Genomic DNA, 27,344 nt, shown 5'->3' with positions numbered 1-27,344 from the left:
TTAACCGAAAATGGACTTGGCACCTTTATTACTTTTGAATGAAATCGTATACCCGGCGGTTCAAAAGTCAAGACATGGCTTTTGGTTTACTACGCCGAGGGCTGAGAATCCCCGTGGGGCGCCGTCATGCCGCCACGGTGATTTGGTGAGTGGTCCCTCGAATCTCAAGTGCTCAGGCTGGGGAGAAGAGCACAGAGCTGCCGGTCCCTGGGCCAGGGGACAAAGAGCCCAGCGCTGTGCCCCACGTTTCCAGCTGGATTGAGTTCTCTCTGACTGTTCTCGCATTAGTACGACCCTCGGAGAATGCAGACAAAGTAGCGAGGCCGTGAGTGGAGAGATTCAGCCGCGGGAGGGCGCGGCAGCACCCAGTGACATCGCAGCCCGGGGAGACCACGGAGGGCCACCCGTCTGCCCCTCGAAGTCACATGGCTTCAAAACGAACTGTGTAGTGCCCGCGATCGGAACTCCAGCTCCACAGTCCCGAAATACAAACTTCTGAGGGCAGAACGTTTTGGATTTTACAAGGTGATGGTTTTCTTGGAACAAAATTAAAAAAACAACAACAACAAAAAAATCTAGTACAAGCATCCACGGACCGCTTCGAAGTCTGGCTGCCTTTAACGCAGTTTTCGGAAAGTCCAAGAGGGCCTGGTGGTTCTCCTGCAACGGCGAGCATCGTGTCACGCACACCGCTGACCGGCTCAGACCGAAAAAAAAAAGGGTGACTCTGCGAGGCGATGCGTGTTAACTAAACTGATCGGGCTGCTCATTTCTCAGTATCAAGTTCATCAGATCAGTAGGCTGTTTCCCTTTACCTTACACAATATTGCATGTCGATTGCAGCTCAATAAGAATAAAATATATGTATTTGCCATTCGCTTCCCTTATGTGCATATGTGTACACACACACACACACGCACGCACACACACGCACACGCACATGCACACACACACACACATACACACAGATGCATATGCATATGTCCTTTTTGGCTTAGGACAAAGGACTCTTATCTGTAATTCAAAAGACAGGACTTGCAAAGAAGTCATCAAGACGCCTGGAAAAGCCCGTCTACGCTGAACAGTATCTTGGCCAAGTCACTCAGATAACCCCAGAGGTGGCAGAGGGGAGGGGAGAGGACCCAGGAAAGCCTCGCCCAGTGACCCAGGTCAGACAAGCTGGGACACCCTCCAGCGAAATGAAACAGCTGCCTGGAAACCTAGAGACAGCAGAGCAGGAGACAAGCAGGGACCTGCACGCTTCCCGCAGGCTGCCCGTCCCCAGTTCCATGGTTTTAAACCGGGGGTGCTTTTGCCCCTCGGGGAGCATTTGGCACTGTCTCGAGAGAAGTCTGAACTGGAGCCGGGGGTGTGCCAGTGGGCAGACAGATTGTAAACACCCTACCATGTGCGGCACAGCCCCTGGGACAAAGCCTGTCCCGCCCCAGATGCCACTAGCTGCCAAGGCTGAGAAGCCGTGCTCCAAGTCACAGCTCTGCCTTACGCCTTTCACATGCCAGCTCAGGGGGTGTCAACTGGCGCCGCAGGGACACTCGACAACATCTGCTGACATTTCTGGCTGTCACGGTTAGGGTGCGGGATGATACTGGCACCTCACGGGCACACCCTAACATCCTACCATGCACAGGGCAGTCCCGAGAACAGACGAAGATTTCCCAGTGTTAGCCCAGCAACGCTGAGGAAGACAATTAATTGCGAAAGAGAATGACGCCCGGGCCCTCCTTTATCTCTGGAGAAGACACCCCCAAATCCTGGACGCCCCATCCTCCCACCTCCAGGCTTCCTATGAAAGTGGACGTGGGTGCAGGAGTCAGCCCCTTGCGGAGCGTCCGCCTGCACCTCAGCATAAACACGTGCTTCTCACTGACGCCGGCGCTGGCAGTCTTTACGCTGACGATTTCTTCTCCGTGGACACCCTGGAGGTGAGATTTTATTTGTTGCATCATGGCCACATTTATGATTACCTGGATCGATAGAGAGGTAAGGGCTTGTTGACTCAGTGGACGAGTTTTACAGGGCTAATTTGCAAACAAGGCAGGAATTTTAATGACAAGATAAGATGCAAACAACACAGTGGGGCCGGAGACGGGTCCGCAGAGCACGCCTTACGCCTATCACCCACAAAGTTTTAACGCCGGCCTCGCTCAGCCTTTTAAGGGGTGCCTCGTGTTGGCCGTTTAGATTTTTAACGCAAACTAGAAAGAGCCATTCTATCTTTTTTTTTTTCCTTTCCTTTCATGCACTGAAAGCTTTTACATTTCTGTATTATGACGTCATTAGCTGTTATGCCGTAATCTCATTATAAATGCATGTTGGGCAATTTCCCGGTTGGTAAATATTAATGTCACTGCAGAGAGCCATTCATAGGGGTAAACCATCAGGTATTATCACAGGTTTCACGAGACAGAGTGGCCATCAGCGGTGACCAGCAAAGGGAATGATCTTTCCATAAAGCACTTGAACTATTTTCAGCGACATCGCCTTCGATAACAATTCTGTTTTCACCCCTCCAATTCAAGATTGAGATCAGCACAAAACCAAACGTGTACGTGGAAGACGCTAATTACCCCGAGGAGGAGAAAAACGAGCGAAAACTGGACATCTTAACGCACGAGGAGCATTCCTTCACAATACTGGGGACTACTGATGAGTGTCTTAACATCTTGCTTTGGGGCAAAAAAATTATACATTTGTTTGGTTCATAATAGGTGGATTTGGCATGGCACGCACGGCAAAGGTCCCACCAGATCCTCCTCTTCCGTAATCGATATAAACTTTCAGAACAGAGTGGTCGATTTCAGAAGCACAAAGAGGTCTCACGCCTTGTCTAAGCCATCTCCTTTATAAAGATGGTCTATGCAGACACATAGAACCTCAAACACGGGAGTCATAAACACATCTAAAACAAAGACAGTGCGGCCAGTTAAGAGACCTTTGTCGTCAAGGTCCTGAGGATGGATTTAATGGTCTAGGGGCACGCCTCTCAATTAGGCAGCATATTTTGTTCCGTTCCTGGTTTTCAGGACGTCAATTCAAGAGGTCCATGATGGATTTCGAAAATGTATATTAGAAATGGAAAAAATACGTCGAAAATTTTAAAAAGCTTTAAAATAAGGCGGAACTGTGAGCAACTCATTTTCAAACTTACTTTTTAGAAAAGCAACAAACAGTAACGTAGAACGGCACTGATATTTCACGGAACGCGTTTCGTGGCAAATACACGTTATTTATATCCATTAGAATGAAACTAAGACGGGTCTACTATTTTGATGTATAAGTTTAATTAACTCAGTTTCTGATTCGAGTAAGCTACAGCCCAAGCTAAATGCAGGTCTTTATTTGTTCATTTTCTCTTCCGTTCATTCCGTGTAAACTCTCCATTATTCTTTTTACCAAGTTGTGTTTACAAAAGAGCATTTTAATCCAGGAAAGAAGGAAGGAAGGAAGGAAGGAAAGGAAGGAAGGAAGGAAGGAAGGAAGGAAGAGAGGGAGGGAGATAGGAAGGAAGGATGGAGGAAGGGACATTTCTTGGCAATTACATTGTTATTCCTGAAGACTTCCTTGTTTTACAGTAAATGAACAAATAAAAACATGGTAAATAACTTGTCGCAGCCGGTTTTACACATTTTAAAACAATGTAACAGTACAGATAAGAATATGCCACCTTGCATCAGCCCACAGAAGGGAGTCCATCTCCCAGAGCTGAGATTTAGCAGTCCCATTTTATGAAATGAACTCTTAGCATGTATACCCTTCATTCCAGAAAAGGAAAGAAACAGACGCCTATAAATAACCTGCCTTTGAAGCAGAAGCACCAAAGCGACTATTCCGCAGCAGCCACCGTCTGCCATTACTTATCTCAATATCTTAGCGGCAGAGAGAAAAAAAAAAAAAAATCATTCCACTCACCAGTTCTTATGAGGCTTTCAGGCAGGGCTGCTCCCTGGGGATGGATGCTGTCCCTTCGTCCAAGATGTCACACTGCTTTTTAAATAACCACACAGGACAGCACCCCGGCTCAAACCTCCCGGGCTATGAATAAGCATTTGACAGTCCAGGGAGTTATATGGACCGGCATGGGCCATAAGGTCATCATGGGCAAATCGATCATAAAAAAGTTATTTGAGTGGCTGCGTTTCTCCGCCTGGCCTTCTCTCACACGTGTCTCAGATATCAATCAGAGGAAAGCCGGACTTCCTGCGCTGAGTAATCACATCGATGACACACTTGGATCCACTCTGAGTCCTTCTCTGAAATCGTTTACCTGCCGGCACCCGGAAATGAGAGGTATGAAGCACATTTGCTGGGACCGGAGCCGCTTCCACTGCGCCGCACACCGCACACCGCGCACCGCAGAGACACAGAGCACGTGTCCGTGGAGAAGCGGGGCTCAGAGACGGTGGGGAGGCCGGACGCGTGGGGGGCTCTGCTTCTCCGTCAGTAAGAGCTGCAGACACACCTGAGCGTGAGGCCGGCAGGAGCCGGGGTTCCGTTTCGAGTGCCCTGCTGGTGGCCTGATGCACCCAAGCCCCGTGGGCCTGTGAGGTGAGTCACGCCCTCATTCACAGCACAAAGAGCCTCGAGGAATGCATTCTTCGTCAACAGCAAGGGTTAGCTGGAGCGCCAGGCCATCCCGTCAGCTTCCTGGGTGCCCACGAAGAAGCTGATGAAATGAGAAAGGCGTCTGCGCCCACATCTGGCAGGAAATCAGACCCCGGGTTAAAGAACTTCCAGCATCGTCTTTAATATTTGCCCTCAGGTCATTCATTTTGCTTTGTTCGTGGGGGTGGGGGGAGGGGAAGCCTAACTCAGCACCTTCGTTTCTATTAATCCACGTCTATAAATAAAACATTGTTTCTTTTTAATGGTTTTGTGAGCCTCTGGCTCTTGGTAGGCCCTCCGATAATTAACACCCGACGTGGCGAGAGCCGACATAGCTGCCCTTCCTGCTGGTAGCCCCGGGTGGCAGAGCACCAAGGACAGGAAAGGTCGTGGAACAGGAATAAGAGTGACCGCGAGCTCGTGGAGAGGTGACGCTGGCTCTCCCAGGGTCTCTGCGACACCGGCACGTTTGCAGAGATGTTTCGTCCCAGGTGGCGGACAAAACGCCAGCGTGTCCACTGCCTGCTTCTGGTCACTGCCTGCTGTAAAGCTCGAAATGCTTAGCGCCCACCCAAACCTGCGGGTTGAATGCCGCGGGCGGGGTGTGGGGGCGGCCCAGCGGCAGTGTGGTTTGGCGGGTCCTGGAAGGAAGGGCGTGTGAACAGCAGCTTCCGGCTTCCTCATGTCTCCGCCCACTGCACCCCAGCTGCTGCTTCGGTGCACCCCATCCTGCACGCCCCGCCAACGCCCGCGCGCGGAGCGCGGACGGAGAGATGGGCCCAGGGCCAGGCGCTTCTCCTGCTGCCGCTGCCAGGAGCTGCTTCAGCAGAATGACCCCGCCCTGCAGGCCACCTCCAGGCCCCGGCGCCGACCTGCTCGATCTGTCCCCACCACCCATCGACGCCCCCGAGACACGGCTGGCGGTCCGCCTCTGTTGGCGCCCCCTCCGCTCATGCTTCCTCCTGACAGGAAGACTTGCTGAGCAGGGGTCCAAATGGCTCCAAGCTGCCTTCTCCGGTGGTCTCCATCCGTCACTGACGTCATAGCCCGTGCCTTCCTGATGGAGCGATTCTGGGGGTGCAGCCTGGACCCCAGACCTGTGCAGCTTCCTCGGGACGACTCAGGCGCCAGCCCCTGGGCCCCCAGAGAGGCAGAATCGGGCCTCGCCTTCTGAGAGGGGGTCTCGCTGAGTCTGCACGGAGTCCTGCTCGCTGGGCCGCGGTGGGGCAGGGCGCCACGGCCGCAGAAGCCCTGGACGAACACCTGCTCTGTCTTCGCACGGCCTCGTTGCGGTGAGTATGCCCCCAGCAGGACGCGCCTCGGTGCGCGGAGCCAGGCGGCATGAATCCGGTCCCAGGTGACCTCGGCACACACCTGGACTGCTGGACCGGCAGCTTTCCGGGCCGCATGGCAGACAGAACAGGGTCCGGGCCAGGTCACTGGTTAGAGAGCACGGCGCGGGACACCGTGTCTGCCACATAAACGGATGCTCCGTGCCGGCCAATTTCAGAGTGGGGCAGTGAAAAGAGGGAGCCCCTGTGCTCTGAGGTCATCAAAGCCGGGGCTTCGTTCGCTTCATCTGCTGTCGGTGCTTAAGGAAATCATTCCGGGTGGAACGCAGCTGATGTCCCACATGCTGGTGACTGACCACCGCAGTGACACATGGGAGCCCACAAGCTAACGCCTGGCAGGCTGTCTCACGGTGGCTTCTACAGAACCCCAGTGGAGAGGCCGTCGGTGGGAGATTCTAGAGTCCCACAGAACCGGGGCACCAGGCACTCACCCGGGGATTAGCAAGCCAGCACTCATTCCCCGAGACCGAACGCGAAGGCCCAGCTTTGCTCACTGGGGCCTGAATCGAGGAGCGAGCGTCTCGATGCAAAGCAGGCGAGTGGAGCAAGTGCCACGCGGCCTTCGCAGACGCCTCGTCTGTCGGCCAGGCGGAGAAGACCGGGTCGGCAGCCCAGAGTCCCCGCCCGAGTCGCGCTGGCACTGTCTGCGACTGTGTTCCCACTGCATTACCTGTGGCGTCCCAGAATGGGCTGCATGCAGCTGTGTGCACAGCCGAGAGATGCTTGGCGACATTCCCAAGCCACGTGCCCCCCTCGGCAAAGTCCAAAACTCCTAAGACATCTCAAGCGCCCTCCAATCTCTGTCTTAAGACCGTCCCTTGTGATTGCAAAGAAGGGCTTTGGGCAATTAAAAAAAAAGGGGGAGAGGAGTCAGAAGCACCCCACTGAGTCTCCCTTCGTGAGCTAACGTGGCTGGGGTTCCATCCACAGGGGGTAGGGGGACGGAGAATCCTGAGAAGTGTCCCAGTAGGAGTTTCAGATCGTCTGAAAGGTGCCACTTTAGGATTAAACTCCAAACTAAGTCCCCGTAAATTACCTCCCCTTAAATGGCAGTCTGCTTTCCAGCAGGAGGAGGGAGCCCTGGCAACTGGTCATCTCGCAGGCGCTTTCGGAGTAGCTTAGATGTTCCCACGAAACGGCGTGGAAGTATGTGCTTCTCAAATGTCATTTTTCGTACATGAATAATAACGGCAACCAACAAACATATTCGATGGAAATCTGCCCACGGAAGAATGAAAGGCATTTATTGTGCCTGTTTGAGGCACCTACTTCCCTTAACCTATCATGTGACTCTCAAACCCATGCAATTAAGTACACATATATATACATTTTATATATATAATGTATATATAAATATATGAGTACATCTTATATGTAAAGATGTTTCATCTTAAATGTATTAAAGTTACACACACCTCTGTTTACATCTAACACATGATATGTGTATTTATGTTAATTAAATGTTTCGATCATTTACAATGACCTTTCCTCTTAAGTTTCTTAAAACCACGTGGATTATTTTTACATATTGTATAAGATATAAATGTGTGTGTATGTTACATATGTCACATTGTGTATAAAGACATCTCCAGTGTTTTGAACATCACACACAGTGTGCATCTCCCACCCGCTCATCTACGCAGAGACCCGGAGACCCCACTGCTCTTAAGATAGTGAGACTTTACTAGAGGCGCGTCCATTTCTCCTGCACAGCTCACTGTGCGACCTCCCTCTGCAGCATGGACGCCTGGGAGTCGCTGTACCTGGCTCAGGTTCCACACAGGTAGGCACTCTCAGCCGTCGGCAGGCGGCCAGGCAGACCACCCTACGCGTAAGGTCATTCTGGTGTTCCTGCAAGTGTGCTGGGAGAGACCAACGTCATGGGAAGTTAGCGGATACCACCTTCTCCTGATGCAGTGTGTGAGACGTGTGTGCGATACTGTGTTGGAAATAACAATGAGAGCATCACTGCCCGGCGGAGGGGTGGCTGTGAACGGGCTGCTCCGCATGGAGGAGGCGTGGCCAGGGGCCCACCCTTTCCTGGCTTGCGCACTGTGGGGAGGACATGGCGCTCCCACTTGCTGTTTGCTCTCCAGGTAATACAGGGCTGGTGGAGAGCAAAGGGGGACCCTGCCTGTCGGGACTGACCCCACCAGAGCTGCTGGAACCAAGGTCGCTGGCAGACACCGGCTGCTGCCATGGTGACATTCCTCCATGATCTACAGCCAAGCTGGACACAAAATATTATACCTCTTGTTCATGTTTCGGGAACTCCCTCTCCCGTTTTTTTGTGGGTGGTCTCGGGAATATTTTTCCCTTTTTCTTTTTTGTACAATCATGAATGTATTTGGTCCTCACCTAGGTTATCTATTAGGGTTTTGAGCACGTATACAGAGGGTAAGAAATTTAAAAAACGCAGAGGAAAATATAAAAATTGACAGTCCCGCCCGGCGGTTCTTTTAGAGGAAGGAAGACCGGCTCAGGACTGGCGCCTCCTTCTCTTTGTCAGGCGTATGGCCTCGGGGGCTTACGCAACTTCCCCCAAGCTCCAGGTCCTCTTTTATAGGATAAGAATAATTGCACAGCAGCTGCCTTGCAATTCCCGGAGAGACAGTGAGATACCTGGTCGTTTATATACTGAGTGTGCCCTGGGCTGCAGGCTATTTCTGAGGTTATAAAATAAAAAGCCTTAAGCACAAAGAAATAATCACTCTTTGGACTCTGGACACCTGGCTGGCATGACTATTTCTGTGCAGCTTGGGTATGCCTCTGCACGGCACACAGGCTTTTCCGATGGGCCACGGGTCTCATCAGAAGCAGCGCCGGTGTGAGGCGAATGTTACAGATGGCACTTGGCCACTGAGGCCAAGCAGTGACTCTGTGGGAGGCTGGCAGTTTCGCCAGCAGGGCCCATGGCACCCCTGCTCGTGACTCTGAGGACAGAGACAGAAGAGACCCAAGACACTGAAGTCTCCAGGTCTACCTGCCCCTACGAGGTCCTGGATGGAGGGAGCTATGCCAAGCACTCAGCCAGACCCAAAACATCAGGAGAGAAAGAAGAAAGGAAGAGAGATACAAGAGAAAGAGTCAGACACAGAGGGAGGGAGGAAGAGAGATGAGGGCTTGGACCGCTTCCCAAGATAACCTGGGCTAAAGCAGCCTTCCAAGTCCGACACATAAAAGCAAACACAGAGGGACGAGCCAGGACAGCAAGATGACAAAGCTGAAATCAGCTCGGACGGTACAGACAGCGGCACGTATCTGTAGCCGTGTAACTGCATCGACATCTATACGTGTCTTGTCTTACAATAAATGGCACGTTTACGTTTAAACACTGTGTGAGGAAGAATCCGCTTTTTATTTGTCCTATCGATGGTTAATGAGCTTTGGCCACCACTGTACTACAGGTTCCTGGGGCTTCTCTGTCGCACTCGAAGTTGTCAGCAAAAGTAAGCTATGGTCCCACTGGGAGAACAGAATTGTAACTTGGGGGGAGGAAATGCAGCCTCTCTTCCCAGAGGCTGTCCGTCTCTGACTGCCAGGAGAATTATGAAAAGACCGTGCATCCGGTTGCTTGCGGGAGCCCATGTCCACGTCACATGCTCATTGTTTTCCAGTTGAGCTTGTGGCCAAGCAGCCTTAGGGCCAAGCAGCCTTAGGGCACTTCCTTTTTATGTGAAGGGGGCCTTCCATGTTAGCCAGAGCTGTTTCTGAAGAACGTGGAAACTGGCTTCAAGAATGATTTGAGCCATGTTTTCGTGTCTTTGGGGAGAAGCACACCATGTACTCGTAAGCGTTCCTTCCTCAGCTGCCAGGACGTTTTGCCAGTTCGTCCCCAGTGAAGGGGGACCGCCCTTCATCCCTTGCTATGCGTTCATTTAGTTTTTCAGCTACTTCTCCAGGTGGCTTCAAAACCCAGGTGGCTCCCTAAGCCCCTTCTAGGGCATCCAGCATGCCTCACTAGAGCTCACCTATGTGGTCCTGCAGTTTCTAATTCTCGGTCTTTTAAAAACACGCCTTTTATCTAAGGAATCAACAGAAATGTAATGTTCCTATGGGAGAGAAGAAACACCTTGGTTTTGTCTATCCATTTCTTTCCAGACAATGGAGAGGAACTGGGAATAAGAATTCTACAGGCTCAGGCAGGCATCCCACCCACGTTTCTGGAATGAAGCTGTCATAGGTGGACTTGTCTGCCCCCCACCCCACCAAAAGATATGTCAGACTCCTAATTCCTAGCACCTCATTTGAAGACAGGGTCTTTACATAAGTGATCAAGTTAAAATGTGGTCATCAGGGTGGGTAGCCCTCTGATACGACTGGTGTCCTTACACGAGGGCGAAATCTGGACACAGAAACAGACACATGGGGACAAGACAATGAGAGCAGACAGATGGATGAGATGGCTACACATAACCCAAGGGGAAAGGCCGGGTGGGCGGAGGAGGGGGGGCGGCCGACACCCAGATCTAAGAGTGCTGCCTTCCAGAACTGTGAGTCAATACATTCCCGCTGTTCAGACCACCCGGTTTATGGCACTTTGTTACAGCAGCCTAGCACCTTTGGATCGGTGTCCTCAGTAACGGGTTGATGAACTGCCTGCCTTCTCTGGGGTTCGGCGTCCTCAGTGGGAAATAAAATTAAATGGAAAAAGTCTCATAGGAACAGCGGTAAAAAGATGTAAACTGATTGAACATACGGTCCTGGCTAATATGAACAGCCTGACCTGCCCCCTGTCGGTTAACAGCCCCGTCTTACACACGAGGAAACTGAGGCACAGAGGTCCACTGCCCATTATCGTTGATAACCTTGCTGAGTCCAGAAATACACCCTCACATTTTAAGTACTCTGGAACTTTCTTCTGCTTCTTGAAAGGTCGGATCCTGACACCTAAACGTGCATGCGCAAACTCAGCTAACACTGAAGAGGAAGGAAAAGGTATTTTCGAGGGTGGGGTAAAAACGCTTTTCAAACTGCACTCAGAAAAGTTAAGAAATAAAACTCAGAGCCATCAGAGACAGAGGAGACGGAAGTCAAAGGCGGCAAGGCATTTTAAAACTGCTCCTTCTGGGCTTCTATCAGAGTCAGGCCCGGACAGTGGTGGCGGGGGAAGAGGAAGTGTTTGGGGACAAGGCACCAGCCCGGGATGCTAAGGAGATGCAGGCGCAAAGCTGCAGAGAGCCCTGGGGTGGGTCGACCCCCACCAGGGACCCCTAGTGACTAATGCCACTTGCCCGCCCGTTGGTTGACCTGGTGGCTGGCGGTGACTCCAAGCTTTGCATCTCTGCGCCCCGCCCCCACCCGCACCAGGCTCGTCCCTCTAGGCCTTCCCTCCTCCCTCCCCCAATCCGAGCCGCGCATCTGTCCCCAGACTGGGAACTCGGCCCTGCGCGGTCCCGCGACTGAGCACCGCCGCCCCTTTGCGGTTGGAAGGGAGCGGGGCCGGGGTGAAGGCGTGCACGCCCGTCCCGCGCGTCCCGTCCCGGCTCCGCCGCCTCGACCTGGGCGAGCAGCCGACGCGCGCGTGCGCGGGACAGGCCGGTGAGGCCCGGAGCGCGCGTGCGAAGAAGCCCGAGGCGCGCGTGCGCAGAGCGCCTCGGGCCGCGCCGGCAGACCGGGAGCGCGCGTGCGCGCGGCTCAGAACGCGCGTTCCAAGAAGCCCGAGGCGCGCGACGCTTCCCGAGGGCCCGGAGCGCGCGTGCGCACACCGTCTTGGGGCGCGTGCGCGCGGCTGAGAGCGCGCGTTCCAAGACGTCGGAAGCGCGCGACGCTCTGCGAGGCCCCGGGGCGCGCGTGCGCAGAGCGTCTCGGGACGCGCGAACCGTCGCGATCAACGGGCGCGCGCGCCTCCTCCCTGCCCCTACCTAGCCGGAAGGCGACACAATGGCGGCGTCCATTTCCCCGCCGCGGCCCGTCACCCACCTACTCTTTGACTTGGACGGCCTCCTTCTGGGTGCGTAGCCTGCGGCCGCCCCCCGCGAAAACTGTACAAGGAAAACCGCGCAAGCAGCGCAGGCTCCCGGGGCCGGGGGCCTCAGCGGGGCCGTGCCGGGGACCCCGGGGCGGGCGGCGCGCGTGGCGGCGGCGCGGCCCGGGCGCCTCGCGCGACTCGGGCGCCTCGCGCGACTTTCACTTCTGGTGGCCGCGCGTGGGGACCGAGTACGCGGGGGCCGGCGCGTGAGGGCGCGGCCCTCGGGGACCCCAGCGCAGACGGGAGGTTTGCGTCAGCCCGGGGCTGCTGCGACCGCCGCCCGGCCTCAGTTTCCCCGTCTGCACGGCGGCCTCGAGGACCCTGTCCCGCCCGTCCCGGAGCTGCCGTCGCGGGCGCCGAGGTGCACGCACCTTGCTTGGAGCATCGTGCAGCGCTGTGGTCCTCAACCCGCCGGTTTGGGGACATCTGGCAACGTCTGGAGGCATTTGGACCGTCCTCGTTGGGGGGCAGGGTATTGACATCTAGGGAGTGGAAGGCAGGGCCACTGTGGAACCTTCCGCAAAGCACAGGACCGCCCCACAGCCCCACACGTTTCCCAGCCCCTAACGCGTGTGGCGTGGAGGTGGGGCGGCCCTGCCGAGTGGCGTGGCTGGTCAGAGACCCGCATCACTTGCCAGGCGTCCCTTGGGAGCAACCTGGCAGCGCAGAACCGGGGCCCGAGTCCACCCCTGCCCTAGCAGAGTCTGCGTTTTAGCCCAAGTGACCGAAAGTTTGGGAAGCGCGCTGTGCCCTGGGGTCCGATGGACTGTCGGTCCTTGGGTGTGCACTGAACAGTCCCTTGGGCGTTTGGGGTGGGCCCGAACTTCACCAGCTAAACCGAAGTCAAGTACAAACCAAGGAATAAAACACCCGGTTTGAAGCTCCAGAGAGACCTGCCCTGAGTGCTACCCAGAGCCTGGCCTCATGGTCTCCAGGAGGCTTCCTAGGACTTTCAAAATGTCCACATACTTTACATGGACTGCTGACCGGAGGTGGCGTGCACATTATCGCTTCCTCTGGTAAAATCCTGCATCCACTAGTTAAAAACAAAGACACTGCAACTCAAGGAGGTAAAGTTGCTTGCCTGAGGTCACACAGCTAAGAAGGAGCAACAGTGAGAAATGATTCCAGATCCATGTGCGACCTTGTCCCCCACTGACCGTATTGCTAGATTGTTTAAAAGGCACACACAAAAAAAGTCTTTATGGACCCAGAGAGATAGATAAATGTATGAATGCTAAGGGGGCAGAAATTCCCCACAGAGGTCAATAAGTGGACAGAATGCTCTACGCAGCCACTACATCTGACATGACTCCACGTTCAAACAGCTTCTAGGGTTCATAAGTATAGTTTGTAGACAAGAATTTTCTGGCTCAGGTGGTCAGGAAGTTAAATCATGAAATAAATTCCTTACCCTCTAATGAAAGACCCGGAGATCCTGTCGTGGGAGTCTCATGAATTTTAATTCAAGCCGAGATGTCTCTTTAAAATTAAACTTATTAAACTTCTCGGTGACCTAGATGCTCACTCTGGACTCTGGGTTCCACACAAAGCCATCCCCCGAAGTGATGGATGTGGCTTAGGTGGCAGTACCTGCAGGGGTCGTTACAAACCGGGGCCTCCTCTTTGCTAGCTAAGGCAAGTATCATGGTTTATCACCTTGGCACTGTTACCCACTCCTCTGAATTGGTTAGAAAACCAAGAATTAGTAGCATTTGGGAAGATAAGACCTAGCTCTGCTCCCACCCCCGTTTCCTGCCCTGTTTCTCCTTTCCTGCCCTGGCTCTTCGAGGTGGTAGAGTCTTGCAGAAGTTGGTTAGAAATTCACCGTTGCTTGTTTTGAATTTTAATGAAATGTATGAAACGGAACATTGCAGAATGTGCTAGTTTACCTCATTTAACCTACCCAGTAATGCCTGCTCTTAATTCTTAACCACCCTTTCCTTGTATCTGTTACTGGCTTAACAACATGCAGTCAGTTTATAATGAATTATTTTGCAGTTGGTGTGCTTTTTGGACTTTTGAAAACATTTCTCCTAAAGTTCTTTGTCGCTGTAGCCCAGGTGCTTGATAGTCTATGCCTGATACTCTAGACTTGATACTCCTTTCTCAGGGAAGTGAAATTAAGAACAAATAGTTTCATGGGGAAATTTTTACTATTACAGGAGAAACTTGTTTAATCAGAGGGGAATGAGGAAGTAGAGGGAGATTTTTGCAGAAATGTCGATAAGAACTTTTCAGTGTTTTTGAAACGTATGGTGCTGTGTGTAATCCCTTCAAACAGGAAAGACAATTCGAGTTTCTGTTGACATAAGGTAACAGAGGGCTGTGATCTAGGCAATCATTTCGGCTCTCCAAGGTGAAGGAGAGAAGGACAGAAGGGAACTGAGGCGACTTATTGACCAGAGCAAGATTTTGAAGGAAGGAGAAAGATGATAAGTATTAAACAGTATATCTCAGCTCCCGAGAGCGAAGATTATCCACTTTGTACATAGCTGAAATTAGGAGCTCGAGAGGTGGGCCCAGCCTCTTCAAAAGACATGGAGTTTGTCCTTTAGACTAGGGCAGCACTAAGACACAGGACCCCATCAAGTTTTCTAGGAGCAGCTTTAAAATGATGCAGATGAAATGAACTTGAATGGGACATTTTTTCTGTCCCAGCATCCAAAAAATTGTTATTCACCACATAATGCATGAGAAAAGCCGTTGAGACATTTTACATTCCTTTTCGGTACCTGGTCTTTGGAATGCGTGTTTTCGCCACACTCAGCACTTCTCAGGGCACACTGGCCACCTTTGTCCAGTGGCCACTGCCCTGGGCAGCATGGTCCACAGGTTCAGGAAGCCACGTAGGCCGTCTACTGTCGATAACGGGGCCAGGCAGAGGGTGGGTGTTAAGAATATCCAGAATTAGGAATTATGCTGTGTGTAAAATGTGCTATATGTAACTTGTTCTCTAGGTGTCTTATAAATATAGTAACTTTTTAGAATCCTTCAAAAATTAGCTAAGAAAAAATTCTTAAACATTCTGCAATTCTTAAAAAAATTCTTAAAAGCATCAGCAGAAAATAAGCTAGATCTTTTAGGGAGTCATATTTGCGTGGTTGATGGCAGTTTACCGTGTCTCCATAACTGCACAGGGGTTGTAGGGTTTTAACGGGTGACATGTGGCTTCTACTTCAGAGAAGGACAGATGACTGTTATGTGCCTGTTCTCAGTCCCGTACCTTCCTGTCGGCCAAAGACAGCACTCAAGAGTCTGCAAGTGCCAGCTTCCCTGTCTGGGGCCCAGAGTACCCCAGAAGTCGATCACACTGGAGTCAAGCGCTCAGCAGGGCCTGTCGGCATAGGGGCACAGTGCCCTTCCCGCGCGTCCCCTCCGTCCCCATCCTCAGTCTGCTGCGGAGCGCGGTTCCGTTTTCTCTTGAACTCCTTCTCCCTTTGCGCTGCCTTCTTCCCCTGAAAGGCTGCGTGCTGGGGATTCTGAGTTCCCTTTTGTCTTTCTGATCATTCACTGTTTCCTCTGATTCTTTTTTTTTTCCAACTAGTATAGTTTAAATATCAGCTGCGCTCTGTCATTTTTCAGGGGTGGTGGAGGTTTACTGTAGCGTTAAAGAGGTAGGGAAATAACGCCCCCAGGACATGTCCCCGGAAGTCCCCGGAAGTCCCGAGAGCACTCATTCCATAGATGCCCAGGGGACCTGTCAGACATGTGGGCGAGATGTGGAAGGATCCATAGCAGCCTGTAGCTGGAAGGCACAATGACATCATCCCACACCAGCCAGCTGCGCGAGTGCTGGCGACCCACACTTACAGACTCTGGTGTCAGAACCTTCCCTCGGCTCCCTTCCTGCTGGGGGGAGGGGAGGGGGCGCCCTGGTTTCAGAGTGCAGACGCCGGTGCTCTCTCATTGCTTTCGGGTGTCAGATGTGAATTTCCCCAAACACGTTGTGATTGTAGCGCAGTCCATTTCTGCTCGAGAAAGTGTTTTCCCCTTGGCTTTGGCAAAGCAGTCCGACGGAAGCCAGGTGGATACCTGGCCCAAGGTCCTTGCTGTGCTGTCCAGTGTCATTTGGCGAGAGAGATTCAACCGCCGGCATACGTCATGGTCATGCAGCCCTTCTTGAAGCCGTAGTGTACGTTATGAGGTCAGTAAAATGGTGCCCCGCTTAGCAAGTGGGCGACCCGTCCGTGCGGTGCCCGGAGGCTTTACGTCTTCCCTCGACGGCACCTGCAATGCTGAGGGATGAGCGCGGCGCACCTGCCTTGATTCTTACGATCTGTTTCTGCTGGCGGGGCCGGGGCTCCAGGTGTGTCCTGCGTGCGTGCCCGGCAAGGCTAGTGCGCATCGGTGAGCTCGCTGGGCTGTGTGCACGGCCCCCGCAGCCGCCAGTTCTTCTCCGCGCTCGAGTGAGGTGGTCCCATTGAGGCTGGCGCCTCCGCGTGCGGGGTCCCGGGCCTCCTTTCCTGCACGGGGAGGTGCTTGCTCCTTGTCCCCTGACTGTCAGCTGCTGCTGCCCTTTTTGTTTTTCTGCTCATGCCTTTTTAGCTCAGCGTAAAGTGTGCTACGCCTGTCATTGAGGCAGAAGCAGACACCGCTTCACCCGCACGGCCTCGGCGTAGTACACGTCTCTGTCTCTGTCTCCGCCTCGGCCAGGCTTCTTGAAGAGGCACATGGCTTCCCTGTGGCCAGCTGCAGTGCGCACTCTCTCCTCAGATTTCTAGAACTGTCTGCATCCCTGCCCCCGTCCCCACTCCGTCCTTGGGTGTCTGTCTTCTCTCTCACGGAGCATTCCTGTTCTGTGTCCCGCTCACCTTTCCGCCCTCTTCACTTCTGTTTGGGGGTGCTGTCACCTTGCCTTGCACCCCTTGACTCTTGGCGCTCTCCTGGGAACTCATGACCTCAGCCAGTGCGCTTGCCCTAAAGACTCATCCCTGCGGACGCCCCCGCCTGGCCCTGGGGCTGCATCGGCAGGGCGTGAGCCAGCAGGGAGCCAGGGCCAGCGTTCCTGCCCAGAGGCCTCGGGGCAGCACGAAGCCCGGCCAACCCCCTGTCCCTCCCGCGCCAGCACTCCTAGTGCTTCCCTCCTCTGCACCTCGGAGCCTCTGTGGCGTCCTGCCACGCCCGACCTCCCTGGGTTGTCAGTCTGCTTCCCCGTGGGGAGCAGTAGCGGTGACGGAGAGCCTTCCCCGCGCGTCCGCCGCGGGGCGCTCCGCTCGCCCCGTTCCCGGAACCCTGAGCTCGCCAGCGGTGCCAGCGGTGCGCGGCGGCTGCCGAACCGGCCACTCCGCGGGCGAGGGGCTGACGCTTCGCAAGCTCAGCGGCGTAGCTTCAGAGGCACTGACTGACAGGCGCCGCCTCACGCCTTTGTCACAGCCGGATGTGGGTGCTGACAGACGCGGGGCTGTCGGAGTGGGTGCTCTGCGGCCGAAACCGTGATCAGAGATCTGCAGGAAGACGGCGTGCGGAGGGGCCGCCCGCAGCCGGTGTCCTGCCCTGGGGCGGCCCGCTCCCTTTGTCACAGGAGTTCCGCCGGCCTTAGGCTGCTCCCTGACGCTTGCTCTCCGCTTGCCCCGCAGAAGAGCGTTTCTGCAGCTCACTCCGAGCCCGGGCCGCGGGAGCCGGGTGTGTGGCCGCACACAGCATGCGAGTCACTTCTGGGTCACCCGGGTGCCACCCGATGGACTGATTCCTTTTCGAAGCCGCAGTCGAATCTCGCTGCCATCTCCTCAAACCGGTTGTGCTGACCTCTGCGGCCGATGGTGGCCTGAGAACTGCAGTCACAGCTGCCCACTGGGTCACTGGAGCAATCCAGGTGGCCGGCCGCCCGAGGCAGTTAAGATGGCCTGATGCCGCCAGCCTTGCGGGCGGGTACAGATGTCTGCAGACGGGCGGCCCGCAGCTGCTGGGCTTCGTGTGGGGTCAGAGCAGGACAGGGCGGCCCGCGAGAGCTCTCGAGAGAGCGGAGCGTGTGTGGGGCGTAGGAGCGACTGTCTGAGCTGTGGAGTCACAGGTCTCACGGCGCCGAGCGCGGTCCCCAGGCGGGTGCCAGGTGGGGGCACAGCCGTCCCCTGCGCTTCCAGCACGAGGTCGGGCGCAGAGGGTGCGCGTCGGGGAGAATTTGCCGTCGTCCGTCCTGTTGGTTCTCGTTTCTCTGCCAAGCTGACCCCGCTCACCGGGAGCTGGGGACAGGAGCTGGGCAGGCGCGTCCAGGGTGCCTCCCGGGACAGGGCTTCGCCTGTGCTCCAGGCGCAGCGGTAGGCATTGGGTGGGTGGAGAAGGGGACGCTGACACACTGAAGGGTGCTGTTGCTGGCGCTGTGGGGGACCAGAGCTGGGGTGCTGGGAGGCCAGCCAGGGGGTGCTATGGTGCAGACTGGTCGGAGCGGCGTCACTGAGAACAGTGCCCAGACGTGGCGTGCTTGTCGACGGGGACCCCATGCAGACTGTCTGAGTGATGGCTCAGGACTGAGGGACATGGCGGAAAGGGCGAGTGGCACGCAGTGTCTGGGACGCTGCCGTCCGCACATGCTGCGTCCTCGGTACCGCACCGACCGCATGAGGATGGGAATCAGCACAGGAGCACGGACGTGACGTGCTGTGTGCCCTGTGATCTCTCCGTGTTGTTAACCGCTGCTAATGAAACGGGGGGTGTGGCTAATTGCACCCTGGCGCCTCTTCCCATGGACTTGCTCTCTCTCATTATGTTCAGACACTGTTTGCCAGCAGTGCCAAAGGCCATGGAGCCTGTCCTGGGTTCCCGCGTGACAGCTGTGCTCCCCATGCCGTTTCCCTGCAGGAGCCGAGTCCAGCTACAGCCCACGCGGTCGCCCTGATGCGCGGTGGCCGGCTGCCCAGCAGAGCCGGTGGGGCCCGGGCGGGCAGTGCGCACTCTCGTAGCTGCCCAGTCTGCCTTATTCCTGGCCTCGGCGCCCCGGGCCTTGCTCGCTCCTCTGAATTCCTTCCCTGTCACCGTTCATTTGCACCAACACTGGCGTGTGAATGCAGGGCCTGGGGTAACTTGGCTGTGCCGTCCTTGGGTGATCGGAAGCCGCTTCCCGTACGGAAGGGTTATAAACAGAAGCGAGAGGTACCGACCGTGCTCATAGGATGCACGCTTCTTCCCAGGCCTGCGCGAGGCCCTGGGAGGGCTGTGCCTGCCGTCCCACGGCCTGCTGGGTGTCCCTCCTCCAGTTTGCCCGCGACACCTTACGAGGCCCTACGCGGCCCGGGTCAGAAAGCGAACGTGCAGCCCGCCGTGACGTCGCCGTCACAAAGGCGGAGGCACCGTGCTCTCTGACAGCTCGTGAGCAGCCGCTGGAGGGAGGGCTGTCCGTCCGACGTGTGTTCCTTCTCCCTCAGCCCGGACTGTCTTCTGCGCTCCCTTGCGGTTCCCTCTTTGACCACTGACTCCTTGGCTGTGCGTCCTTTTAATTTCCACGTGTACGAATGTCTCAAATTTTCTCCTGTTCCCGATTTCGAGTTCCGTTTACCGTGGAGTGGGGAAATCCTTGCTCTGACTTCAGGCGTCGTGCGTTTATGGAGCCGTGTTTCATGGCCGAGCACATCGTCCTTCCGGAACGTGGTCCATGCGAGCTCGAGAGGATGCGCGTTTTGTCAGGGTTGGCCGCAGTGCCCTCTAGCTGTCTGTGACGTCTCGGTGACTTATGGCGTTTAAGAGGTGACCTGGTTAAGCCAGTCTGCATCTCCCTGCGCGTTGTTGGTCTAGCTGAAAGTGGGCATTGCCGTCTCCCGCTGTTCTCGTCGAAACCTCTGCGGGCTGTCAGCCTTCGTTTCGCGTGTTCTGGGCTCTCTCGTCAAGTTCATACGCGTCTGCAGTCGCCGTATCTGCTGGATGGAACGACCTCTTCCTCGTTGTCAAACGTCTCTGTCGTTTCGTGTCTAGTGTGAATGTTCGCCGTCAGTCAGTCCCCTCTGCAGGACGCCGCGGCCCGGACCCTGCGTGCCCTCTGTCTGCGCGTGGCATCTTTTCCATCCCTGCACTTCCCACCTTGTTGCACCTTGCACTCTAAAGTGTGCTTCGTGCACAGAGTATTATACTTGGGTCATCTTTTCCTTTTTTAATCCATTCTGCCAGTTTATACATTTTAACTGGGGAGTTTAACCGTTTCCAATTGACCCTTGAACAACTTGGGTGTTGGGTTGCTGACCCCTGTCCCACGCAATAGAAAATAAAGCCTTACCACGTCAGAAACAGTTAATTAATACGTACTTCGTACACGATAGGTATTATATTTTGTTTTCTTACAACCAACTAAACTAGGGAAAAATATTAAGAAATTCAAAAAAGAAAATACATTGACATTATTTATTGAAAAAACCTGCATATCAGTGGACCCACGCGGATGAAACCTATGTAGGTATAATGCCATTATTGATAAGGTAAGGTTTCTGTATGGAATTTGTGATGTGTTTTCTATGTAACTTATTTTTTTCTTTATTCCTTTATTTTCTTCTTTTACATTATCCACATATTTTCTAGTTCACCGGTGTACTTCTCTTGTCATTTCTTTTCACGTATAGTTTTAGTTACTTTCTTAGTGGACGCTCTGAGGATGACAGTGAGCGGTGTGCAGAAGCCTGCCCCTGCCCCCGCGCCTGCCCCGCCCCCTCCACGTGGCTTCCGGCATAAAGATGGCGCCTTCACACATCACGTGCACGTTGCAGAGGTTTATAATTATCACCCTACGCAGTTGTCTTTTCAATCAGGAGAAAAAAATATTTACAAAAAACACATTTATCTTATTTTTTATGTCCCACAATGGAGAAAAACCACTCTCCATTGTAAACTATTGCTTTAAGGCATTAAAAAGCCAATGTTAGCGCTTGATCGTTGGTGTCTTTTTAAAGCGATTTGGCATAATTTAGAGAGAGTGCCAAAAAGTTTTTGAATTGGTCATAGGCTCGTGCTCCACAAGACATTCACGGTCAGCAGGTGTTGCAGTTTTACCTGTTTCCAAACCTTGCTGGATGATGTATTTCAAAACAAAAAATAAATTCTTGGGCCAAATGCCACAGTCAAGTTAGAACTGTTTTTGGTTCGATAAGCTCTATTCAAATTGTAAAATAATGCTGAGAAGGGAAATAGAGACAAAATCATAAAGTCACTCTCGTGACAGTCTCGGGTAAATGTGAGCTGGGGAGAAGCCTCTTGGGGGAAAGTCGTCGAGTGTGTGTTTACTTCCGTTCCTTCTCGCTGTTGTGTGCGGGCTGCGCAGTACGTGGGCATTACGAACCGGGAATACGCTCTCGTACACTGTACTTCCCAGATATACTTTGGCTTGCAAGTGGGTGACCAGAATGCAAATCTGAAGGTTCTGGGCCGCCCCGTCTTTCCAGATCATTGCCGGGAAATGGGGGAGCCATCCCCGAGTCCTGCAGGCTCCCACCCAGCCGCCCTACCCCGCGTTGGCCCCACACAGATGCCGCAGCAGGACGAACTGCCGTCGGAGCCCACGTTTCTAACGGGGTGAGGGGGGATAAATATGCTCTTGCAGAAACTGCCTGCCGCCTCCTTAAAGGCGCTGGGAATCTGCCCCCTCCATGATTCTGCTTCGAAACGTCCGCGTAGGAAGCGTGAGAAGGGTCGGGGATAGCAGAGGGAGCTGTCCCCGACACCTGGCACTGCAGCAGAGTGACTCGAAGAGCCTTTTCTGTGTGTGCGACCTCCTGCTAACGTGCACTTTTAAAAAAAGAGAGGACGGGTGCACGTGTGTGGCACAGAGCCGCGTCGCCAGTCCCCACGTGGCGCTTCCTCCTCAGCATGTGTCACAGCTTCTCGCACGAGGACTGTGCAGGCATGATTGCAGTGGCCGTGTGTGCAGGTTTTGAGACTCACCGGGCAGCTTAGCTAGAAGATCTCGTAGCTCCTTGAGTTTACACATCCAGACCAGCTGCTCTTTATCAACCCCGCGCCCCCCGCGTGCCTGGAATGGACCTGCCCCACTGTCCTGTCCTGTCCCACGCTCGCCTGCCTCCGGCCCCCCACCTACCTGCGGGTCCTTCCTCTGCGGGCATCGCCTCTGTTTCTTCGGACTGGGCGGGCCGTCACCGCGGGCAGCTCGTTTCCTCCTCCTGTCTTAAATGACCCCTTGCAGCCCACCTGCCCCATAATTACACGCGAAAGGGTGCGGAACTTGCTCGGGGCCGCACAACGTAGGCGTGGCGGGAGGGGTGACTCACAGAGCTCCAAGAGTAAGTGGCACCATCCTGTGGGATGAATTCCCAGATGTGGGCGACACTCCCCCAGCACGGCGTGCGATCGTCCCCAGTCCTGGAGGGCTCAGGCCACGTTGTGCAGCATCGCCCGTGTTTTGAGAACTTGAAGATCCGATTTTGATGGAATCAGCAAACGTCTCTTCAGCAATAGAGCAGTGACAGTTTGAGAAGGAATGTGGAGAGCTGCGTGGAAGCTGCCGCCACCTCGGGCTTCAGGGGAAGTTTCAAGTGCAGTCAGGTCACTTTAGCCAGTGGCGACCGGGGATACCTGGGCTTAGCTGGGATACGCTTGCACACTCAACGTGACGAGATTTCCACACGTCCACGTTTCCCTGTGCCCCCACCCCTCTGTCCCGTCCTCCTTCCGTCCCAAGGCCGCCAGTCTGCTCCTGAAGCTAGAGGCTACTTTGCGGTTCCCAGAGTTTCCCGTGGAATCACACACAGAGTGCGCTCGTTCACGGAGCATGACTCTGGAGCTCACGCACGTCGCCGCGTCCTCCAGCTCTGTCGTCCGCTGCTCGTGCTGCTGCCCTCGGCCTACACGGAACCCTTGAGGAAACCGCTGAACTTCTCCACAGCGACTTCGTCTCACGTTATGTGTTAGTTTCTTATTGCCACTGTGACAAATGATCACAAACCTGGCGGCGTAGAGCAGCCCAGATTTGTTGCCTTGTGGTTCCGGGCGCCAGAAGCGCGCAACCAGGTTCGATGGGCAGCACCGAGGCGTTGGCAGCTCCTCCTGGAAGCCCTGGCCTTTCCTGTGTCCTCCGCGTCTGCAGCAGCGGTCCCCAGCCTCTGTGGCACCTTGGACGCGGGGCTCCTATGACCGTCTAACCTGTGAGGATCTGAGGCTGGGCTGAGGCGGTGCCGCAGCGCCGGGGCGCGGCTGCAGATGCAGACGAAGCTCGCTCGCCTGCCCGCCGCTCCCCGCCTGCTGCGCGGCCCGGTTCCGAACAGGCCACGGACCGGTACCAGTCCGCAGCCCGGGGGTTGGGACCCCTGTTCTAGAGATCCCCAAATTCCTTGTGGCCCCACTTCACTCAGCCTCTGCTCAGTTCCCTCCGACTCTGACCCTCTGCCTCCCAGTCATACGGACCCTTGAGACTCCGTTGGACTCACTCAGATGTCACCATAGTGTCTCCATCTCAAGATCCTTATCACTCCTGCAAAGGCCATTTTGCCGCACGAGGTCACGTGTCCACGGTTTTGCGGGACTAGGACCTGAGCATCTTTGGGGGCCTGTTGCTGGGTCTCCCGATCGCCGAGCTGTGAAGTTCAGTTCTGCCTGCGAGCCCCGCACATCTTCTCTGCTCGGCGGGTTGTGCTCATTTTCTGCCGCGTCCTTGCACTTGGACGAGGCCCCTCTGCCCATGTTTTCCTGTGGCTCTTGCTCGTGGCGTTGCAGGCGTGAGCCTGCCCCCCAGCCCATGGGTCCACAGCTGCCCTCCGGGCTTCCTCCCCGACGTCTGACAGCCTTGCTTCCATGTTCAGCTTTGTGATCCGAGACCCAGTCTTCATGTTCCCCCAAATGCACGCACATGTGTGTGATCCAGCAACGTTTTTTGAAGCAGTTCATTTTTAAAATGATTTTTTTAAAACCTTAATATGGTCACCAGTAGAAAAAACAAACAGACAACTCTTAGACCAGTACCCCTGCCTATTAAATGAAATAATTGACGACGCCACTGAATCATGCTAAATGCTCATCAGAGGTGTTCGTTTACCAAACGATCACTCGACTAAATGATCGTCGCTGCTCTTTCTTTTAAGAGATCACAATTATAATTACTTCTTTACAGTTCAAAACAGATAGCTTCCAGCCATGGCAAGCGAAACATCAAATACTGAAAGCAGGCCAGCTTCTAATTTGAGGCAGGTATTACTGGACTCATAATTCCATGCTTGTTAATTATGCATTTCAGTCATTTGCATCCCGACACGCAAGGAGGCACCGCCCTGGGCACGCATGCCCGTGGTACAGGTTGGCCATCTGCAGCGGAGCCTGGCACGGGTCCGTGCAGCGTGAGCCAGGCGCCTGCACGCTGCGAGGGGACGCGAGGGGCCACTGAGCATCCTCGGTGGGGCCCGCAGTGTTTCTGGGGAGCAGATCACCGTCCTTGTCAACACTTTTCTTCCCCGCTGCTTCTGATAGCAGCTTCGACTTCCAACACCCCCCGCCCGACTTCCCTTTTCCTGTCTAGTTCTTGGGCTCTGGTCACTGGGGTCAGCTGAGGGTGACCTTGCAGCAGGTCTCAGCTGAGAAAAACATTCTGATTTATGTGCTGGCATTTTCTTAATCACTCTGTGTGCAAAAGTTTCCTTTTCTTTTGCAGTCTTTGACTGTTTCTTTTTTTTTTCCAGCAAACGTTAATGAACTTTTCAGTTCTGGTCGCTAATTTATACTTAGTAAGGACTATTTTGGTCCCAGTTGTCATTTTCGTCAGTGCCCATCAAAGGCCTAATAAGTATTTCCTTAATCGAATTGATCGTATTTCAAGCACGTGTCATTTCTGCACGCCCAACATATCTGATTTCTTAAGATCATTTGCATCTGAGTCTAGTCAGTGTCCTGTTTCGTAACACAGGATGTTTCCAATTTACAAATGTTTGTCGCAGAAAGGCGTCTGTGCTGAGTCGTTTGAAAGTTGGGCTGAATTTTAATGTGGGGGAGAATTCCATTTGAGGTTGGTTTGGGTTCTGGTTGACATCACATGTTTTTTCCGGCATGCAGACATGAGTGAAATCAGGAGCCCTCAGCAGTGGCCAACTCGTGCTCCTGGGCACAGGTTCAGCCCCAGTAGGAATCCCCGATTTTTATTCCAAGACACGTATTTCTGCAAAAAATAAAAAATAAAGACCTGGAGCTTGTTCGGTGTGTTTCTAGAGGAGCCGTGTCCTTGCACACCTGCAGCCACGGCCGTCGGGTTCCACTGCCGTCGCTTCTCACGGGGCGCTGTCCCCACTTACCTTCCTTCCATGGGGGGGAGGCCTCCAGTTCACTGGAGTCGTCCGCTGCGATTCCCTTCAGGAAGAATGGCGCATATTCGGGATTTCTTATTTTTGCAGTCTGTCTCTCATTACAAATTGTGGTTTGGGGGTAAGGAAAAGAAACAAACAAACAAAAATGACAGTTTCGTACTGAGACGTAATAGCAAGGAAAGCATACACAGCGAGTGTCACATGCTCACAGATTTTTTTTTCTTTAACTTCTACTAATAAATCGCTACGTAGAATCATTAAAACTAAGCTTCCTTGGTTAAAGCACCGCCATTTCTTAAAGCGACTGGCTTCAGTAAAAAGGCCATGTCATAAAGGCAGGTCTCAGCTGAGCACACACCTGCCTCTCCTGGGCGGGGCCTCTGACTGCAGAGCTGACCTGAGGCCCAGGAATCTGCATTGCGAAGCTGCTGGCCCAGGGACTGTACTCTGAGAACCAATGGGGTAAGGGAACCAGTGCAGAACGTTTGAGGTGAACAAAATCCATGAATTTAAAAACAATCTATTCAGTTATCAGCCGCCTACTCCGGACCATCAGAACGGCTCAGAAAAACGACATCACCACTCTTACCAAAATGTGCCGTGTGCCGAGCTTTTATGATTAAAGCCATTTCCCATTTGGCTTACGTAGTTCTTGCCGCGTTAAGAGCATGGCTGTGCCTCCAGGGAGAGAGCTGCGACAGCAACACCTTGTCTGCCAGGCGGTGACCCCGATCGTAGCTCAAGGCGGGCCCTTCCGTGTGGGAGTGGATTTTGTACCTTTAAGGAACGAAGCTATCCGAAACACACAACACTGGCTTGAGAAGGCCCCGGCCCACTCGGAATTGGAAACTATAAACGTAAGACTGTTTTCAAGATACATTAGTTTGAGGAAAAGCTTTGGAAACCTTGTTCACAGTGTACAGGCCTCAGTTGTGTGGGTTCAGAATTCCTTTCCCAAACCCCATGGAGCCGGTTCTAGTTATATTTTTTAAGTATTATTTTACAGAGGTATTAGAACACATGTGTTGTGTGACTTATACACTTCTGGGGGGTCCTGGGATAGCCCCCATTATCAAAGCCATTGATATTCTCCATTGATATGGGAAAGTATATGATGACTCAGGATGGGGCAATAAATATCAATCGTTAAAAACACCTCCTGGCACTCCAGGTCAGATTGTCTGCTAAGTGAAAACTTCAGTTTCCAGAAGTTTATGGTTTCCGGAACTGGGCACAAGGTTTTCTGTTCTGTGCCATGCCGGGCAGTGGGTTGACAAGTGTTTGTGAAGCTTGCACATGTGCGTGCGATGTGCCTGGGTGGCATGGTGCTTTCGTGGATACATTCCAAAGATAGATATCTATATCTATATAGATAGATATATCTATATTTATAAATATAAGTAGATATATCTATATTTATATCTATATTTATATCTATATTTATATCTATAAATAGATATATCTATTTATATTTATAGATATATCTATCTACATGTATATGTATACATATAGATATATCTTTAAATAAAGATATCTATCTATCTATATGTTTATATTTCTTTATTCAGCATTAGAAGGAAACGAAGCTCAGAGGCCACTGTGCATAGCCTTCCTCCAGGTGCACGGATGCCTGCCGTAGCAGTTAATGACCTTGAGTGCCTTAAGTCTGCCCACCTGGGCACCAAGTGTGCTGCTCCTGATGACAGTGCCAGCCTTTCTGGCCAGCACGCCAGGTGGCCGGGTTCCCATGTCCATCTGATGCTCAGCTGACCGCCTCATCTGTAGCAGCTGCCCAGACCGACAGCTGCAGGGCTTCGCGGGGCGATGACGTCTGCATGGCCGCAGTACGTTCCTCTAGTGGCTTCTGCGGCCATCGTCTGTGAAATGCGCTGCTGACTTCGTGTGGAAATTAACCTGACGCAGCTCGGCTCCTGAGCAGGGAGCGTGTACATGCGACGGCCTGGCTCAGCCGCTGCCTGCTCGGCGTCCGACCCGCTTCCTACCGCAGCTCCCAGACCCCGGGGTTGTCCCTCGGTGATAGGGACATCCTTCGCTTAACCGAGGTGACTCTGGGCGGTGCTGGATGGGCGCTAGTCACCGGAAAGACCAAGCTGTGATCAGAAGCCTGGGGCCCGACTCCCGTGGTCCAGAGGGGCTGGAGGGGGGGTTCGCGCTCGACTG

The 27,344-nt window shown here is 53.8% G+C and overlaps 2 protein-coding genes across 6 annotated transcripts in view; one reads left to right on the top strand and one right to left on the bottom strand.

The window, feature by feature from the left end:
• The window catches only part of STS (steroid sulfatase), a 115,418-nt gene extending 102,457 nt beyond the window's left edge, over positions 1-12,961 (bottom strand). Inside the window, exons 1-2 of one of the 3 annotated variants that reach the window (XM_039839644.1) lie at positions 12,844-12,893; positions 12,318-12,428 (exon numbers count right to left, since the gene is read on the bottom strand). In XM_039839644.1, coding sequence (XP_039695578.1) covers positions 12,318-12,331 — 14 coding nt within the window. In that variant the 5' untranslated portion in view covers positions 12,332-12,428; positions 12,844-12,893. Of the gene's footprint in view, positions 1-3,930; positions 4,330-12,317 lie in introns of those variants that run through there. The other 2 variants (XM_039839642.1, XM_039839645.1) reach the window with 2 other exon arrangements.
• Positions 11,767-27,344, top strand: part of PUDP (pseudouridine 5'-phosphatase) — a 36,890-nt gene continuing 21,312 nt past the window's right edge. For 2 of the 3 annotated variants that reach the window (XM_039839647.1, XM_039839646.1), the window contains exon 1: positions 11,771-11,928. In XM_039839647.1, the coding sequence (XP_039695581.1) occupies positions 11,859-11,928 (70 nt within the window). In that variant the 5' untranslated portion in view covers positions 11,771-11,858. Of the gene's footprint in view, positions 11,929-27,344 lie in introns of all 3 variants that reach the window. The other variant, XM_039839648.1, reaches the window with a different exon arrangement.

The sequence above is a fragment of the Pteropus medius genome, unplaced genomic scaffold, assembly GCF_902729225.1.
Source record: "Pteropus medius unplaced genomic scaffold, Ma_sr-lr_union100, whole genome shotgun sequence".
Lineage (NCBI taxonomy): Eukaryota > Metazoa > Chordata > Mammalia > Chiroptera > Pteropodidae > Pteropus > Pteropus medius.
Note: the sequence above shows the minus strand (reverse complement) of the source record. Positions and strands in the feature narration are given on the sequence as shown.